Source organism: Echinococcus granulosus, assembly GCF_000524195.1.
Source record: "Echinococcus granulosus chromosome Unknown EG_S00043, whole genome shotgun sequence".
Taxonomy (NCBI): Eukaryota; Metazoa; Platyhelminthes; class Cestoda; order Cyclophyllidea; family Taeniidae; genus Echinococcus; species Echinococcus granulosus.
This window is the reverse complement of record NW_020170423.1, coordinates 526,160-546,775: the sequence shown is the minus strand read 5'-3', so window position 1 is coordinate 546,775 and position 20,616 is coordinate 526,160. Positions and strand designations below refer to the sequence as shown.

The following is a 20,616-nucleotide window of genomic DNA, read 5'->3' as shown; positions in this document are numbered from 1 at the left end:
AATAAGTTAAGACACCCGGTCATTAAAATTTGAGTTTTATTATCTCGTCTAAAGTACAAGCAGGCAAATTTATTGCCAAATGGGGAGGATTTAAGGATCCCTTCCTTACAGACATCAGATGGCGGTGACCTGAAGTAATGGGATTGCCTGTTCTAAAAGGACCGCCTCATCTCTTCTTATTTTTGACTATAAAATGCCATCATAAAATATGTCTTGTTTGGATGCAGAGTCAATCACGTCGTGTTTTATAGCCTTTAATCCCTCCAGGTTTTAAAAATTTCTCTGATACGCGCATGCATGACCTCTTGAGGCGGATCACTGCGGCAAGAGAGTTGAACTTGCGTTATTAGGTTTTACAGGCCAAAAGTGGTTTTTATTGGCCTATTTCAACAAAATTTTGCACTTTCGTTCTCCCACCAACGCTCACTTCAAAAAACAAACTTTTATTGTTCCAAAACGACACAAATTAAAGCCGTCGCGTGCCCTTCTCTTATCCTACGCAGTAAGGAGGGACAGCACACCGGCAGCCGGTATTGTTTCGGCGACGCTTCCACAGCAGGCACGGAATAGGTTGCAATCGAAGTCAGCTATCCATCCATCAATTATCACCCCGTACACATTTGTGCGTGGTTGTGCATGTGTGCACACACCAGGATCTGTTTATGCCTTACACACACCCTCAAGATCACGCAGGTTCGCGCCAGTGTGAAACACTTTAAATGACAGCAAAATCCGCCACAACTGCCACTGTCTGCTGTCTAGGTGTGAGAAAGGGCTGCAGACAGGGTACTGCATGACCCGGGCAAGTGGGCGGGAAAGGTTCGGGGCAGGAAATTCGTACCCTTCTATGGTTACGCATAGATGGCAGCATTGAATTCATAGTATAATTTGTAACTCCGAAGTGAGTTTTGTGTGTGCACACCACAGAGGCTCGCGAATCTTGCTTCCTTCCAGGTGTGTTTATGCCACACACACACACACACACGGAAGGTCACGTAGGCGCTCGCTAATGCAGAGCACTTCAGGGAGACACGAAATTCGCCAGACTTGCTGCTGTCCAGGCGTGAGCAACGACTCCAGACAGGGTACTGCATGACCTAGGCGAGTGATTCATTCTGCCTCCTGGGCAGAGGGGAGAAGCGGGGCAATTAAATTCTGCGCCTTAGGGATAAAATTCATCTTACTTTCGTCGGGAAATTTGCTCGCTCCCAGCTTGCCGCACTCTTCTATAGTTGCCACAATGATAGGAGCATTGGGTTCACGATAAATCTCGTCACTTCAGAGTGAGCCTTACGGATTGTTTTTACGCAGCCAAAACGATCTGTTTTAGCGTCTACCAAACTAACCAGACTAGTAGCTGCACTACCTGCATACTGTCATGCGCCGAAAATGCGAAAATTAAAAAGTTGCATAAGGTAAGTAGAGAGGGGAATTTGTTATTTAGGTACTTATTTCAGGTATATGAATGATAGCAATCTATCACTCAACTGATTTGCGCATTGTTTGGAAAAGGGTAGCACCACTGAAGAGGAGTACAATGCCGAAAACAATGCGTAGTGAGATTTTGTGCCAAAAAATCGCTAAGCAACGTCAATTTGTAAAAGAATTGTAAATAAATGAGTACTTTAGAGGAAAATGGTCACCTGATTGGATATACTACTGAAATCAGGTAGCATCTTCTCATTGTACTAGCACTCCTCTCAGTTAGTGAATTTTTCAGCAGGACTGTCCGTTTCCCTCACTCAAATCAAGCGCTTCAGGACATGTCAACCTGACAATTAAACCTGTATAGCGGAGTGTTGGTTTACCATCAACATCCTCCACTGCATACGCCGCATCAAAGATTGTCCTTGCATTTCGTTAGCCACTTTCATCACCAAAGTACTTCATGACCACTCCTTGACAGGAAAAAGTTCACTCTGGGGCGGGAGGGGGAAAAGGTATCTGATACCGTTGTAAGTGAAAAGGAAACTGACATGTTGTCAGGAATTCCACGAAGGGCCAAAATCAAAACAGCAAATCTGGATTTACAAGGCTGATGACGGTGATAAATTGTACATTTTCTCCCTTTTTAGCGCACTCACTATAAAATACAGTCGTTTTAACAGTTACATGCACAGTATTTGAAAGCTAACGTCATGGGACATGATTTATCCCGGTATAGAAGTACAAGGAGCATGGTATTGCATAGTTTTCTCACATGACATGGGAAGAGTGTACAAATGTGCCCCCCAATCACTGGATGTCTAACTCCACCCCTTTTGTCACCAACCAGACAAGCAAAATCATATGAAGGCTTGCTAAAGCCCTGAGTTCTTGCTGGGGGACTACTGACGCCCGAGGCAGCCAAGATGAGTGTAGGAAATAGTTAAACAAGAAAATGATGGCAAAGGAATGGAAAAGAGGTTAGCAAAAACCTACCGTAGCGACCAAAGAACAAATAATTGCGCATTTAGTTTGGTTGCCTTCGGCAAGAAATCATGACCTTGAGCCTCAGTTACTTCGTTGCACCGCAGAGGGCTGCACTTTTACATTTTCTATAGTAATTTTTAAACTTTTATCCTTTACAAGCACTTAGGTGTGAAAGTACAGGGCTGAACATTTAGTTGGAGAAATTGTTTGCGTGGGGGCATCCACCTTTTTACTTCATAGCTATAATCTTCTGTGGGCTCAGTCAGCTTAGAGGGCCGAGGATGGAAGTCACCCCGTCCACCCCCCTCCCTACCCAAGCGGCACTTTTAGCCAGATCTTAGGCTTTATTATTTAGGATTTGCCACGAATTCCTGATTTTTTTCTGAACCAACTAGTTCATTTAACTCAGCTCTACTCCACTATGATAATTCAAAAGGGTTATTTGGAATGGCATTTTAGATCTACAAGTGAAGTGGGACCTTTTCTGCAGTGAAATGACCTGATTGAATATGAACTCCTAATTAAGTAGGCAGAGCGGAATTAAATACGAAAATTGGATTTTCTACAAATAATTTGTGATTACTATTCCTACAGGAAAAGAACCATTCATCCATCTAATGATAGGTCCCACCCATTTTGATTTCTTCCTCCTTTAATGAGAAAATCTGCACCAACAGAGGGTAAATGAATTTAATCAACCCACTCAAGTTTTTTAATCACCTCAAGTGAGTCACGAAAAGGTGTGGTTTAAGGCATTAAAGGGGTCACTGATGGGATCGAAAAGGAGCTGCAGTCTCAACCCACCAATCAGGGTTAGATCCCCATCACCCATCCTCAGCTAGTCAGGATATGAAGTGGACCTGTTGATCATGATTCGAAACAGTAGTGGGAGTAGATGATGACACTTTTGTTTATATATAGAGGGCAAGAAAAACACACCTTAGGGTAGTAAATTTATCCCACCCAATGCATCATATCATCTTAATAATATGAACGCAAACACCTGAAATCAACACTTTAAATGCAGAGAAAGGCAGTCCAGAGGGGTTGGTAGACCGTTTTGAAAAAAACAAAAAGTTTTAAACGTTGAAATTAATGGCATCACCGTTGGGAAAAGCACGTGTTGCCATTACCCTTCCCCATGAAAATGAGGCAATGAGCACGTGACCCTGCCTCCTTCCTCACTGGTTCCTACAAAGGTCTTGGAGAATGCTTGGGGAGTTTATCAGATGCGCATTAGACATCGAAACCGGAAGTGAAACACTGTCAGAGTTGGTCTAACTATCTTCGGAGAAGCAAAAATAAACAGTGACTGCTTTAGGTTCGGAAATGCAGTGGAAACACATCTTGGCCCATACACTAGTAGTTTAGCTGCTGCCTTTTATTCATCCTTAATTGCACTTAAGAAACTCTGACACTCAGAATTCTCCCAAAGAGACTCTATTTGGCTTCTTAATAACCGCTAGAAAGGAATCTACCTTGCGTTCTATCCCATTATCCATGGTTGGGGATGAGCTGTTTGGTCTCGGTTGGCAACAGGTCCAACACTTCCGCTAGGAGGACAAGTCAGCGTGGAAAGAAAGAAAAAGTCACCGAAGAACTGTAACTAAGTCTACTACCTCTAAGTTAAGTTGTGAAAAGAAACTCTGTGTGCAATACCAAACAAGAATTAATTCCACGGATAGCCTTAATGCGATGACTCCCAGGAGTAGTAATTTCCATAATTAAAATGGAAGCGAATTTTGTTTCTGGCACTCATTCGGTGACAGCGATTGCTCCTCTTTCATCCCACAAACAAGAAAAGTTACTTTATCCATGTCTTACTGCCTTTAGTGATTAAGACTTTCCTATTTTCTATTTCTGCGAACAGATTGGGATGACATGTTTGCTACACAGTCAAGGACTTGTCAAAGTAATCAAATCAAGAGAATTAGGTAATGATACTAAACTACTTTAAAAGAACGGTTAAAATAACCCAAAAGGGCCGTTAAATGCCGGGCAACCATCCAATGTGAATCAGATTCTCTGTGCTCCAAATGCTTCCGAGATTGCCACCTATAAAAGTGGAGCCAGCACCTTGGTTTAAAGGCCAGAACTGAAGCTTTAGGTTTATTTGAGGCATGAAGTTCAGAGTGAGTGAGGTAAGGTAGGAAAGCCGCCTACCGTATCAGTTGCACACATGAAATTGGTTTTCCGCACGTTCAGAACAATTGGAACCAGGCGAATTTGTATTCTACAGTCACTTCAAGCCAATTACTAGATTTTCAGCATCTACTTAACGTAGCGAGCCGTGCATCTCTGAGTTCAGAGAAAATGGGTCAGCTACACAAAACTGTATGAAATCTAGTCGGATAATAACTCAATGTTCTGACCTGGCCGGCTTTTCGAAACTATGTCATTTATGCTTGAAATGTGAAACTTTGCTTATTCATCACTCTGGTCGCAAAGTAGGTGTGTGCAAATACAGGCTTCGGCGTATTTGGGTAATCGGGACATTTTTTGCAAGGCTCACTACCACACTTGGAATCTTTTGTAAGACCAAGTTTTAGCTAGCACTCGACGAATAAAAATTTCAGTAGGTGTTCTAGGAAAAGTTTTTTTAAATATTTTCAAACGTCTCCTAAAGCAAAAATTGCAAATCTAGCGTAACTCCACTAAGTCGGCCAAAGTCACATCACTGTGAACCTAGATAGGCGAGTCTTTTCTTTTCAGACCGTTACACCTTGTCAGCTGTAGGCAAGACAGCAGATCTTCCAGGAACTTTGGGATATCACAGTAACGTGACATCCCCATTAAAAACATTAAGTATTTAATTACATTAAACTTCCTATAAAATATTGTCACATTTGTTCATATAAGACTGGCAAAATTTTTTGCATGCATAAAATTGTTGTAACTCTAAATGAAGCATAACCCGTTAGAATATAGATAATTAAATCCAACAAATTTTACCATGAAAACATGCTTGATAAAAAGGGTTGCCCATGTTTATTTACGACAGACAGCATGCGAGTGACTACGTCGGAAGAATGGGGTTATTAGGGTAACCAACCTCACTCAAATAAAATGATCTCCATATACCAGTTTTGAAAATAAAATGTCAAACAAAGCAGTTTTAATAACAACCCTGAATGACATCAATGGACTCATAGAGCCATTTAGGCCAAACATTAGTTTATTATTGGTGTCAGTCGAAAATACCGGGATTTCACAAAAAATTTGCATTATACGGCACTGATTGCAGAACAAAAAACTCAGAAATGTTCATATGGAATGTGAAAAACTCTTTGCGTTTAGATATGCATAAATTATGAATGATAAAACAAGGGCATTCAAAGTACAGCAAGGTACTGCTTACTTGTTTGACATCTTCGGACGAAGGGGCGTTCAAGAGTCGTTCCTGAATGCACACAAATTTGGGTGGAACTCAAAAGTTACCTCTATGTAGGCTTTCCGTCCACTTTCGTTTAGGCGAATAAGTTGATCCACATCCATTTCGCAGTCCCATTCGTCATCCTACATTTATTCAAATAAAAGGAATTGTGACGTACATCCCTTAGGTACACTTTTCTTAACTCTGCATATATAAAGTCCTCCAAATTCAGTTTCTCTCTCATCAACCTCCGAGTCTTTTTATCATAACGGGCTGTCAAGTGCCTTTTGTGTGTCGGGGTTTCGTCTTCAACGATATCAGGAAAGTTAACCTTTGGTGTAATTTCGTGCTTTCCAGACATGGGAATAGTTAACAAAATTGTTAAACTCTCGCGAAAATGTGCAGCGGTGATTGGGTGTTTTGTGTTCCTAGAGGTCAAATAACTTAAAAAATGGACTACTTAAACTCAGTAAAGGTTAAGCACTGTATCTCAAAAATCAGAAAAAATTACTTTGTGAACATAACGTTTTGCCATAATTATTGGCTTAAAACCTTGAGATATAGTGCGAAACAGTGCAGGCCTAACAATTTGTCTGAGTTTATTGTTGGATATTTAAAGGAAGGAACATCATATTATTCTCATATTTTGATGTCTCGTTACTTGAAGTGTATCCTAAAAATACACAAAATAATGAATGAAATAAGTAGAGTTCCATTCGAACAACACTTACTGGATTGCTTTTTCTAGCTTCTACTAAATTGATGGGCATGTCTTACCTTAGAAATTAGTGTATTTGCGCTGATTGGTCCGAAGTTTAAAAAGTTAATTTGCAAAATGCAGAATTAGTTGACTAACAGATTATACTTTCGTGTTTGTTAGTGGTGAACACGCCTGGTGTAGAGTCCCGTGGCTTCCCTGAAGATGGATTATGCCATAATACTCTGACGAAATATATAAATTTACGTTAAACCAGGACCAGGAGCCACTGACAAGGCGTAGAGCCCGCCCCATTTGGTGAAGATACAATGGCTAATACACAATTTGGCCCTTTGCCAAGGCCAGGGGTTAACCAAACAAACAACTTATTATAATGGGAGTTTCATCATTGATCCCTGCCCCAGCGATTTCCGACGATCATCCAGCCCCAGGATTTGTGTCCTTGAACGCTACTAGACTTGAAAGTGCATTTAAACAAAACAAGCATTGCAGCATGTTAGTTGTTTATATCTAATGTTACGTGAACAGAATCCCACGGTCTAAGAAAAACCTAGCCTAACCAACAAAACTTCAGTGTTTATTCTTTCTTTGGCATAACGACAAAGGCATATCGGGACCCTAAACACCTGTCAACAGCCATGCGCCACGAACACTCTTGTTTTACGAAAACCTGTTATTCATGCACACTTTGAATTGATAAATTCAAAAGCTACCAATATTTATTCTGAAAACTCGAAAAGAGTTACTCAATAAGGTAGAAAGCAACATAAGTAGCGTGGTTTATTATCTCACATCCTCGTAGCATATTTTAATTATCCAACTGCCTATAAAACCGTCAAGATTATACAAAACCTTGTTTGATTATATTCGCGTCGGTAGGTGGGTTCATGCAACATTACCATATTAGATTGAGCCTCTGGCTGGGCTTGTTAAGGATTGCTCAAATGTTGAATCGAGGAAAATTTTATGTTATTTATTCCAAACCCGTTCATAACTGTTATATTTTTTGGATAAATGTGACACCCAGTTTGTCGTCTTTTCAGCATTTACCTTCCTAATTACCGTTTTGTTTTATTCCAATCTGATACCAATATGTCTCCTTCAGCCTGTTAATGAAACGACCGCGTAGACCACCAAACCGCCATTGTTTGTACAGCAGGACCGACTGTGGCCTGACTGCTCCCTCCTAACCCAGTGTTGCGATACCTCTGCGGTCACTAAAGTTCATGCTCGACTGACCCGCAGCTGTGGTTAATCAGGCCACGCCGCATGTGATTTTGTCCCAAATATGGCTCTCGTGGATGCGTAGGTCGTGTTTTTTTGAGAGTCGCAGAAAGAAACAAAGCAAACAGCCGGGAAACTCATGGACTTATTAAATTGCCAGATCTGGTTTATAGATAGTTTACGGTGTTTCACAATTCCAAGAAAACTTTGCAGCGGAGAAATTTTTACTAGTTTTTACATTTCCAACTAAAAATGGATAATGAGAGCCGCTTATATCTCAGGTAATGCATGATTTAAATGCGGAATCTTATAGGGATCAAAGTGAGGATGCTCTCTAAAAATATTTTAAATTAACTTCTGTGTTCCTGTGGTTTCCTCTGCAGTTTACTCGGTGAAGTAGTGTTTAGCGGCATCCACTTCTCCCTCAAACTTCTTTAAAGCAAAAGATTTCGCATACTGCAAACGCTGCCCTTATTTTTCAACCATACATTCGCGAAATCAAATTTTTGATTAGTGTGTGTTTAATTTGTCCAAAAACTCAACGTTTTTGGCTCCGCTGATTGTTTTCTCACATCCTTTCCCTCTACCAGATGCTATTTAGTTGTGAAAAGACTCATTTCTAGAGCTAAAATTATAAGGTAGTGCTGTCTTTGAATCAACTGTCTTGTGTTTACATGGCCCCACAAGTTGTGCCCAAGTTTCAAATGAGTTCTACGTCTTCTTTTATGTTAAGACGGTCTTTTCAGAATTATTCTCTTCAAAATCTATCTATTTAATGTTAGATTCCTATTGTCTATCCATCAAATTTGATTCTGAACAATCAAAGGAATGGTATTTTCAAGTTCTCATTCTGATGTGTTGTTTCCGAAGTTAGCTCTGTAATGTAATTTCACTCTAAGGCACGTGACCGGTACTTATTTAAAAGATTTTTCATTAAATATTGGTGGGCAAATTTTGGTCCCTGCATTAGAGCGTAGGGCTACACCTAATCTGCTTTTAGCTCTCCGTGTCATTAGTAAGCAGAAAGTTAAGAAAGAATTGCATCGTAATGTCGCTTCGATTGGCCTTTCACCACAGCACTAGCAAGACCACTTTACTGAGCCACTCGCACTGCATTAAAATGATAATCAACGAGGTAGAGAAACACACGCATAAATAAGTTATCGTATGGGCAGCGAAGAAGGGAAGTAGGCAGTGCGATTTCATCGGACGTGTTGTAGCTTTTTCCACAAATAGCCCACGGAAATGAAATTGATGGTGAGCAAGCGTCCAAAATTTTGCAGATGCTCCATTCACCGCCCACGACCACGGTAAATGCGACTCTACACTTGCATTGGTGATCTCGAAATAAATTATTTATCCACGTCGATCAGCATTTACGATGTCTGACTATGCGAATCATGCCAAAACATGTGCACAGATTAACCTGTCATGGCTTTTCAGGCAATGGCGTATCTCCAGTGCAGATTATGTACAGCACAGCGAAGTGAAAAAAAACTGCACTAAAATGCAAAGGTTTGCCATTTACATCAAAGGAATTAGGCACTTGGATAGATGATATCATTTGCTTCCCTCTTGTAACAGGATTTCAGTCGTCTAATGGTAAGCCCCATCCCCAAAAGTTCATACTTCTCTGCTAAAAATTAGAGATATTTCTTCTAATTTCTGCGAATGAAAATATGAGGATAAATTTGCGACAATTTATAAATGATCTATCTGATCGGGTTAACTAAATACTGCATGAGTCACAGCTCTGATGGATAACAATGCACCTCACTCAATTCATCATCATTCAACTCATCACTAATCCCCATCACCAATAGTGCAGGTGCTGATGATACCCATGTTTAACTACGGAATCCAGCTCGTATGTCTATAGCCGTTTATTAGGTAGCAAGCCATCTGGAATTCAAGTTAAGCTGTTAAACAGAATTGAATTTTTATGTTGCTCCAAACGTCCGCTTTGTTGGCCCACTCCCGTGCCCATGATGGCTGGACTGCAAGGCGAGGGGAAGGGGTGCCAGACAGAGGTCACGTATCCTGATTCGAGTGCCAGATCCATCAATTTGCGCAAAAAACTTGACACAGTGCACCGTTTTGATGATCCTTCAGGCCTGAGGATGTGGGAAAAGCGGATAGGAAATAGTTATTAAATATGAAAGGTGGATTAAGAATCGGGGATTGGAACTTTAATGCTCCTCCTTTTTTCCAGTGGAAAATATTTTACTTTAAATGGCAGCTTATCCAAAGTTCATCGTCCCTCCTGCCAAACTGGAGATTCGTCCCGCAAGCAAATTCGTCAGGTTGTGTTCCGACCAGGTGTACAGAGGCGTGATCAGAATCAGGATCTGGATCATTAGAATGCTCTACCAACTGCAAGCTGTTGATGCCATCCTAACTTTTAGCGACTGGTGAGTGGTTAATCGACACCTGAGTGTCCTAACATCCTTCGAACACATGGAGCTTAGGGTTGGGTTTGCTAATGGGTGACCAAGAGTTGGGGTTTCACGCCCACGTTGGCAGGTAACTTTGATTATGACCACACGCCTTTGAGGGCAAGACCATTGCCGCCCGACATCTTCGTTGAGTTTAGGGGATTCTGTGTTCGGATTCGCCCATGTACGATGACGTGAGCTCCGACTATTAATAACGGACACTGGGCTCAATTTCCACCTACCACCAGACATATTACAGTCACTGAAGCATTTCCGATTTTTTTTTTGGCTAAACATGCTTTCATTCACTTCTACAGAGTGTGACTGATTCTGCAATAAACCTGCGTCTCTCCCATCAGCCGTCTCCTCCTTAGTCTCCGTCCTTTGAATTATTAAGGAATTGGCTAGTGGCGCATTCACCTTTCCATCCACTCTATTGCATGTCATCCCAATCTGGTCGTGAGGCCGTACTAACTCCTCTGAGGACCTCAAAATGTACTGTCAACTGGTTAATAGTGAATGCTTCGATTAGAGAACGGCTTCAAACGAGTCATTTGTGTGTGTGTATGTGTATGCATATAGACACGCCCTTGACAAGGCAGTTTTTTTGAGTAGTCGCAGAGAATATTCTTGCTGCTGCTAGTCGGAGGCTTGCATGTCTGCACCATGGTCTGCAAAACGCACTAAGAGTTCAATACAGGCACGGCTCGCTAAGGTAGGAAGTTAAAGTAATATCCACTCACGGCCACAAATGAGCAAAAAGATGTGCTGATTGGTCTTGTTCTATCGGATCTTGTGTCACAGAATAACTGACATATGGGTCAAAGGCGTCTCGAAAGAATTTCAGGCTCTGTGGATCTACAACTGCGGATAACTTCAAAGCCAGGGCTGCACAAGTGGCATCGTCAACGATAAACCCGAGCTGAATGAATGAATGGGCCAGACCTTCACCTCATCCACTCCTATTAGTCTGTCTTTTTTTTCACCCCAACACTCTCACTACCCGTGAATTCTGCTACCAACTACAAGGGTTTACTAAGTCTGGTGAAGAACACATCACCAGTCTGGAGACTGCAGGGCTAACTCAGGTCCCACACGTGGTGTAGGAAACCAAAATCCCATTTAGCAGGTGTCTCACGGGCAGAAATACGATCACTCCATTCCAGATGTGGTGGATACTTACTTGGCAGTAGGGCGATGACCTTCGAATGACGCAGATGCCGTCGTTTTTTTCTGTGGGTGCGTGCATCCTCCCTTGGTGACCTCTGGTAGGGCTCAGTGAAGGAGACCACGTAGGCGAGCGTGTTTGCCTGTTTATGGGTGACTGTACTCGCGGTTGTTAAATCACACCGGCAAAGCACACCAAACTGTATTACAGGTAGCTTTGATTGGCTGGGGAAAGAAATATCCCAGGTTAGAGTAAAGGTTCTTGAGCCAGTTTTTTGTGATGTAGGAATTAACCAATTACACACTGATTCTATTAATAGAACTTCCACAGACTGGATAATTCAGAGCCGAATTTAAGCAGAGAGGGTTAAAAAGGGCTAGGTTGATGTAAAGATGCGGTTATGGAGAAAGCCTCCTCCTCTAACCATTCATCCGCAAAATCATGGATGAGTGATTTCACCAATAATGAGGAAACCATCTACTTTCTACCTCTTAATTATATGCAACTTCCCAGTTGTCTAATCTCACTGTCTTTTTTACGTTTTATTGGGGCACATCTTAGCCATTCTCCAACAAAAGGAGTGCACCTTGACCCTATCCACTTCATTCCTCCAAGCATCATGAGGCGTGTAAAATCCCGCGTGGTGCTTTCAGTCTCTCTAGTGTCTAGCACCTCGCTGACTGTGTTCTTTTTGATATTTTAAAGTTAATGCCTCGCCTTTGGTGCTATTCAGACAGTACTGTTAAGCATGACCTTACAATTGCCATATATGGTTCCAAGACCTCTGACTCCCCCAAATCCAGAGGCTATGCATGCTTGGGAGAAATGTCTAACGGTCTGGACATTTTCTTATTTTTAAAGGTGAATTTGTGGGCAGACTGAATCAAGTCACTGACACGACCACGTGGCACAACGCAGTGCTTGCAGGCCCCAGTACCACGCTCCTGCGTACACGCGTCTGAGGTCAGTGCGTGCGTGTGTGCTAGAGTGTACAAACGCTGACCGCGTAAATGACGACCTCTTGGAGGGCACAGGCTTCCACACAGGCACACACATACACCCACCGACTGATGCGTCACTCCCCCGGGCGAATGTGCCCTTTGCCTACCAATCTGCCCCGTGATGAGAGATTCGTCCGCTTTTTGTACCTCCACTTTCCCCCAATTAAAGTACAGGGTAAAAGACGTACTAGCTGGTTATCAATGCCACTAGATATGGGGCGGATGTCATCAGTGAATTTCCCTATAGTTTGTCCACCTACTCTAATATTTCGGGCCAGGTAGTAGTTAGGAGGGTAATGCCTCTGAAAAAAGGTTCATAGAAATCAAAGTTACAACCCTACATCCTCCCTATCAAAGCGACTGTCTGTAGATTCGCTATTTTGGTCCTTTGCTTGTATAACTCTTCATCTTCGTTTCGCCTAACACCAACGGTTCCGCTTCAGTACTTCTGCTGGGCGGCATGGCCTCCAGTTCATGTCGGTAGTCCCGCCTCTAGCGCAAGTATTATGCCTTCATTCGCCTTCGGGGAAGTTACGGGAGCCACACTTTCAAAGTGAAGCCTTCAACATTCTCCCTTGGTGTATTTAACTTTTCATTTGTCAAGAGTAAAATCCAATGAAAGCTAAAAGAATTGTAAAAACTTACGTTAGTCCTTTATCACAGCCTGTCCTCTTTGTGGATCTGTTGTGTGGTATGCCGAATCCGTGTGGTAAGCAGAAGGATGCGAAAAATGGGAGCGGTATTTCTAAAGCGTTGCTCAAAACCTTGTTCAATGCATAAACCATGTAACACAATTGATACATCATTCAGAATGTATACTTAAGCCCTTACAGTGCCCTAATTTTCCATTCTTAAATGGCTAAGAACTATCCTTTTTTTCTCCTTCCCCCTAATTAGTTACCATTGGTCGAGGGAACCACTGAAATGCAATTTTAAAAAAGGCCTTCAAAAAGAAGTGCACTTCTGTCGAGCAGGTCACCTACAACTTGATATTTCTCACTTGCTTAACACTGATTGCTGACTTTTGATGGGGATCCATGTCTTACACCACTTTCTTTACCACAGTGGATCCTTGTCTCACTGTATAGCTGACAACACTTTGCACGAATGGGCTTCAATAGATGTGTGCTTGCGCATTCCGTAGTAATCAAATTTTGCCTTGAATATGACCCTTGTGGAGGACACAGGAGTCATGACTGATTTATGAGGTTAAAGTAGCAGTCGCTACAAGTACCTCACCTACACCATCCACATACAAGCTGGAGTAGTGATAAATTGGTCCCTGTTAAGCATAATTACGTCCTCTGATCTGGAAACTAGGCACTGGTGTTGGATTGACCGCACCTGGATCAGGTCATATCTACTTCGAACCGGACTACTCGATTGGTTGGCACAGCAACCATAGAGTGTGGAGTGACCAGGACGCAGGGCAACGTGACTAACCCACCTGCTTCATTTTCCCAACCTTTGCTCATGGGTGTTCATTCCTTCCAACGCCTGAGTATTTATGATTACGTTGTGATGTGGCTGGTAGGCGCGTAGGTAAACCGTCAGCGTTTCTGTATTTACTGGCTAGTTTCTTTAATTACAAGCCTAAGGTGCTTAAGTACATCAAGTACCACAACCGTCAATTGCGTTACTGCCTCAGCGCTTTGCTCAGTCTAGACAAACACACTCAAGGAGCCGGCACGCCACCGACAATTTCCAAGCGTCTTCAGAGAGATAATAAATATGGCCTCATAACCAATCCGGTGGTGTATAAAACTTGAGAAGTGATTTTATCATTTGTACTTTTCACAAATGTCTGATGGGAGGGGTGAAATACTATCCGACCCACAAAGGTGCTATCAACTGCTTAGTTGACTTCTCCAGTACCCATAGCTCCAAAGAGCCAACGTAAAACGGCTTTGAATTGTGATATGAAATACACTGAAAACTATTCGATTGAGGGTAGCAACATCACACTCGTAAACACCCCTCCGGAGGACCAGTCTGGCACAGACTGAGCAAAAACGTTGAATGATTGATAGTTACATTCCCATCACTGATAAAAAAATAACATTTTAATTCGCCTCTTGCTGGTGGATTTCAAAAATATTAGTTAATTTGCACATGAGACATCTATGTTTATGAAAAACAAGAGACAGTAAACAAATGCGTCGCCCCAGGACTTCCCTGAAGACAGGCAGAAGCCGTGCTGCCTACATACAGATGGATAAAGGGACCAAAAGCATGGCCGAGAGGTCGTACTGCTCAGCGGAATTACAATGGCCGAGCCTTAAGTGCCCGCATAACCAAAGTGAGGCGTTAGATAAACGCCCTTTTAGGTGTCTTCCGCGGAACTGTCCCTAGTCGACTCCCCACGTCGGCCATCGCAAAGTGGTCGGTGCTGTAAGAAAATACCCACGTGCGAACTACGACAGTCATCAAATTTCCCAGTGACTGGGACAATATCTGACTGCATCTTCACCGATCCCTCTTGACAAACCTGTTTTGGAAGTGTAGTTGTAGACGAAAGTATGCGCTAGTCCCAAGCTAAGGAAACACTGGCAAAGCCACTGTGTGTGCGATGTGAGTGGCGGTTGTGGCGCCTAGAGTCTTACCTGAAGATGAGAGAAGACATAATACTGGGGCAGATGGACTGGGGATTGGGCTACTGGTATGGCCCGGAGACCATGCCCCTTTAGCGGAAGGACAAAGGTGGATGCTTAATTGCCCATACGACTAAAGCAGAGAGTTAAACGAGTAATCAAAGTTTTTCAAAAAGCTATTCTATTGAGTGGGCTATGTGCTTTCTAATGCTAGAAATTAGACTTGACTTTACCTTTTAAAGTGGTGTGGAGTTACTTTCCTGCCGTGAACAGTGCGAGATGATGCTATTTATGGGAGTTTCGCTGTTACACAGCACCGCAATCCTCCCTGATTCCCACCTCCTCGACGTGAGAAAGAGTGAAGTAGTGCAATGTAAGACGTGTGTGTGTGCGTGTTGTATGTGTATCTCTTTCACCAAGTATGGAAAAGGTAGACGTTATTTATACCTTAAAAACCCCCATCCGTCTGCATCAAGATAGTGTCCTGGGGACTAAAAAGGGTCGGGCGAGCTCCAAAATACCGTCTAGAGGCAGTGCAAAAAAATCTTTTTTGTCGACAGATTAATTTGTGTCCCTTTTGGAAGTAGAATCAAGCCATAAGAGGCAGTAGGTGTTATTAGATTTAGTGGTATTTTTAATGGAAGGGTTCAACTTCAATTTATAGACGAGGTTATGACTCCCTCCACTTCTTTACTCAAGGGCTTTACAACTCGTCCCATGGAGGATTCGGCAATGACCTCAAATTTCCATTGGCTCTTCTTCTTCACTTCACCAAGTCTTGTTTGTTAATCACAGTCTCTACTGAGTTCACATTTCCGTCCTAAACTAAAATGCGTTAGTGCCATTCCAGCGTAATTTCATTTTGATAGTTTAGTCTTATCTAGCAATCTAATACTCGCAGTCGGTGTTCAATGGCTCGCCCATTGGACATCCTTCAAGCGTCAAGCAGCAGATTGGGCAGACCTCAAGTTGGGAGGGGAAAGTCGACTCAGCTTTGGCCTTAAAAGGACGTGTAAGTTAACATCTACCGCGGCAACGGCAACCTCGCCGCTTCAAGTTGACGAGGTAAAAAAAATTAATGCCAAGATCACTCACACACACGGACACAGTGCTGAGTCACCAGGTCGACATTTTATGCTAATTCCTGCCCCGTAGAACGCCACTACTTCCCCAGTGAATCGTCGTGACCTCTTTTCATTGCTCAAAACGCCAAAGATTGTGTCCGCTAAGTCGGGCAATGGGTATTACCGCTTTTAGCCATACATTTACTGTCCACTAACAACATCGGGAGTCGGAGAAAAGACTGGACACATTTGTATTTGTTCAATTGCTAAAACGGTTTTCCCTCGTGCACAGATTGGCAGAAAGGCGGAGAAAAAAAGGAAACACCGAATCACACCAATGAGTTTCACGTACTGTGGGAGTAGCAGTGGGAGCCTCGTGATGCACGCACCGTCTTGCTGCCAAACAGCCACGGCTGGATTTTAAATAGGAAGGTGGTAATTCACATGTACATTACTAAAGGAAAAAAAACCTTTTTATGGTAAAAAATTGACCAGACATAAATTTGCTTCCTCTGACTGTATGCGTAGGGTGTTTAATCAAATCAGACATTTTCTACCCTTAGAAAGTTGAACTTGTTCCTGTGGTTTCAAGGTCAGGTGGTGATGAATCATCCACCCATTCGACCCTCGGTTGGTGGCACAGGGCTGGAATGTGTGTGCGAACATCGGGCTAAAGTAATCGCCTTTAAGGATTAGTTAAACGGAAAGGTTATCCACTCAGTCTATAAAGCTTAGGCAGGAATAAGGGCTGCTTAAAAGCAGTTTCTAGGCGCTATGGAGTGGGTTATTTAAAGCTATGTCTATTACCTGAAACAGTGTAACCATAACACCCGGTTTGATCAATGCCCCTCTCCAACAAGGGCGTCAATTAGCGGAGTGGAGGTTTCGCTAATTAACGAAAGTAGGAGTCTAAAGCGAAAACACTGGTGCCCTGGGGATCCACTTATATCGCTCTACTCGACGACTCTATCATACAGGCAAGTGAAGAGTGTCGTTGCGTGTCTAAAATGGCTTCTGTGTATGCTGTGTAATTTGGTGAGAACATAGAAATGAACCGAGAAAACATTATGAGCACTTTGGGTTGTCAAAGTAATATTCTTTATCTTTCTTGTAGACACCCAATTTATCCTTCAAAATTAAGTATTCTCCCTATTGAAATCTCATGAGGCAGAAATTTGGGCATTCAAGTTGCAGGCCACAGATTTGTTGCACAACGCGAATTCCTTCACCCGTGGGAGGCGTGGAGTACTGCGCGACCGTCAGAATGACTGAAAAATCCTCGTATTGTCCGCTGCCCGTGGTTCAGGTCTGCCAGCTCAGAACAACCTTCACAGAGCAATAAGAAAGATTGCAAATGAAAAGATATAAACGATGCAATGCATAGCAGCTTGGAAGGGGATGGGATAGACGGCCGCATCACCATTTACATACCACATAAGGACTTCCTTTTTCATCCATTTGAATGAAAGAATATCACCAAAGCTCCTTATTGCTAATACACTCAATACTACTCAATAGGTGGCCGATGAGCTTCAAACTGTAAAAAGTCGAAGGATAAGGTTCATAAAAGTTTGATTTTTCCACCAGAGAATGCCTCTGATGAATTGTTAAATGCAAAGTAATTCAGAAGTAGAGAATTTGTGGAAAGAGGTAGTAAAGCCATGGCCTTTCTCTAGACGAGGAGTGACATTTACGCTATTTGGGGTAAGGTTTTTCAGAGCTACTACTTGTGAGGTTTAACTCTCATGAGACACATGTGACACCACCGTTGCAGAGCCAACTAAAGACAAGTCAGTATGCTTTTACATATATCACACTAAAGAACAAAAAGAAGGCAACAAAAGTGCATTTATCAAGACTACTGGCATCAACACTTCTGGCATGTGATCCAACAGAAGTGAGGCAAATGCGCCCCCGTTTGATGCAATGCGTTGAGCCCGAGGAGGAGGGTAAGTAAAAGGCTGGGTGGTGTTATAAGACTTGATTCTGGCTGTTAAGAATCTCTACTTTAGACCTAGGTTGAGATATAATGCCTTGATTGCTTATTTAACTCTACTTTTTGATTTCTCCGGGACTTAATTCTCTTCCATTGTACCTCTGCAGGTCTTTGTCTGCCCTTTGGGCCATTCTAGTAGTCCTCAGTCCCTCCGTAAGTCGGTAATGGTGACAGTGAATGGCGAACCCGAACTCAAAGGACAACCACCTTGTTTCCTACTACTGAGTGATAAACCTTAGGATGACGGAAGAAGGGCATGCGCTGCAGAAGGGAGAGTATCTGAAGATTCTTAACAAAAGAACTGAAAATGTCTTTGACCTTTGGAATCTACCCCAGTTCAGTGTTTTTAGTATGGGTATTGACAACCGAAGCGACAGTAGCCGTTAATCCTCTTGAATATTTCCTTACAGAACTGTCTACATTGTCAATAGAGCGAATAGACGACACACTTCCTCCACCTTCCTACCAGTTAAATACAACGCATTTTGTCCATTTTACTTACTTAACCAACTCCATGCTTTGGTTTTGGGAGCAGTTGGGGCTCTGCTTTTTCACTTCGGTTAAGCGGAATGGCCCCCTAGCCATCCCAGTAGGCCCCAGCCCTTCTATACGTCGGCAGTTCAGATTCCGCTCTAATATTTTTTGCATCCTTTCACCTTCAGGAGAGACTTTGGCTGTTACAATGGCCTTAACAGCACTACCTTATGTATTTGCCGAATCAAATCAAACCTCAGTGAGGCAGTCCTAACCCTACGAGTCCATTTATGAGCCTTTGGGTGGCATGTTTATCAAATCGCTTTTTCCCAACCCTGATAAATACCAAAACAAAAAAGATCATTTTTTCATAAAAAAGGCTTACTGAATTACCATGGATTTACTGAGGATTTTATCGGGCATTTTAAAACTTTTAGGAAACTAACAGGTCCAGAGCAGCAAAATAGTAGTTCCAGGAAAAAATGGCAAACATGAAACTCATAAAGCTAATTTTAGTTTGTGGCTATTTTGAACCCCTTTTTTAATGACTAGAACCGGGTGGATGATGTTTGTTTATGTGCATATTTAACAGCCTAGGCTCGCCCCTCCATACTAGGTTGGACTTCCGTCTTGACGGAGCGGCCGAAAAGTCCCTATGGACACTCATAGGCCACGCCCCTGTAGACAGCTTTTGGGAGGACTCGTGACGTTATACCACCTCTAAGGAAAAGGAAAATCACCACTGAGCATGTGTCACCATGACATAAAATGGCTCATCGGAGGAAAACATTAATCCCTCTAATTCAGTGTCTTCAGCAATTACTCACTGCCTGTAGAAGTCCATACACCTGAAGGTACTACTACCCAAAGTACAAATTCTCATCCCCCCTTCCATGCGGGTTCCGCTGGGTGGAGCGGACTTTGAAAACATTGGCTTTAATTGCTACAACCCACAGATGTGAAGGCCAGAGACATGGAAACTCGAGTAGGTCCAAGATTTTACTTAATCAGAGCTTCAGAAGTACAAAAGGGGGTGGTTAAAAATAGACTTCATTGTTCTGCACCAGCATTAAGATAATTGCAGTTACCATAGGGACATTCTTTGGCCTTATGGTATAGCCGCAGGATTTTGATAAGGAGAATACCCTATTCCCCACCATCTGCGATTTCTGCCCAGAGGAATTCCAGCCTGTCTCCTCCGGGGTGTTTCCTGTCTATCAATGTGGCGCCTTGACATGAAATGACCAGTTTGACCATCTTGGGGGGAAAAACACGAAGTTGGCACTAAAAGGTGGTAGTATGGAGCTCTCTCAGCTACCGCCCCCTAAAACCGTGTTTATTCGGAGGCCACAGCAGAGCTAAAACCATAAACATCAAAGGCGCCAAAAATAAATTATGTTAGAGCTATTTGAGCTCGCCTTAGTAAAAATGTCGGCATAAATTTTATGACATAGTTAGAAGAAGCACATTGCATTCAGTAGATGGGATACAAATCCAAGGAATTTATCTTACCTCCATTCACTTCCACAAGACTTCGCTCCTCTCTAGTTAATCCACCTAGGGATTGGTTAGATAGATGTCTCACACATGATAACGCCTTCACTTCTGTGCATCTTCTTCCCTCTTTCAAGAGAGAACCTAGTTCTAATCTTTTCCTAGCATGAGGTCCATACAGTAAATGGATTGGGAGCAACCTGAAACTACTTCCTCCTCAAAGATTGACATACTCTTGGCCAAAAGACCCTATTTAAGCAGGGGTAGCATCGCACTTAACTCAGATGACTCTTGTGTACTAAGTACAGACATTCTCCTCGGTAGTTTCCTTATCCCGACCTGGAAGGTAGGCTAGCCTTTCCACCAGTCCTGGCTGAACCGGGATATCATGGGTCTGACGAGATGGCTCCGTTAACTCAAGCAGTGTCGACTTAAGGGAGAGAAAACAAGTGTAAATTTAAAAATGAACTGTCAAATTGTCAGTTTTATTGCGTTGAATTTACAAACAAGAGGAATGTAAAAGTACGCCCATGCTAATAAGACTGCTGCGATCACCGCAGAAATGTTTGACAGTGACAGTTACTTTTTGGGGGTTTATTACCTCACACCAGATTGTACTTCTTTCCACTGTAGTAACGGTAGCGGTATTTGAATTTGGTGAACTAG

At 42.6% G+C, this 20,616-nt stretch overlaps 2 protein-coding genes across 2 annotated transcripts in view; one reads left to right on the top strand and one right to left on the bottom strand. All coding sequences in view use genetic code 11, as the record gives it.

The window, feature by feature from the left end:
• Positions 1-3,142: 3,142 nt before the first annotated feature.
• EGR_05669 (hypothetical protein) lies at positions 3,143-6,146 on the bottom strand (the record flags this gene model as incomplete). Its single annotated transcript, XM_024494918.1, has 4 exons — positions 3,143-3,250; positions 5,771-5,812; positions 5,851-5,928; positions 5,964-6,146. The coding sequence occupies 4 exons, from the start codon at positions 6,144-6,146 to the stop codon at positions 3,143-3,145; spliced, it is 411 nt and encodes a 136-aa protein (XP_024350715.1).
• A 730-nt stretch (positions 6,147-6,876) lies between these two features.
• The window catches only part of EGR_05668 (hypothetical protein), a gene marked incomplete at both ends in the record, with an annotated part of 19,107 nt that continues 5,367 nt past the window's right edge, over positions 6,877-20,616 (top strand). The window contains one exon of the mRNA XM_024494917.1: positions 6,877-6,998. Coding sequence (XP_024350714.1) covers positions 6,877-6,998 — 122 coding nt within the window. The remainder of the gene's footprint in view (positions 6,999-20,616) is intronic.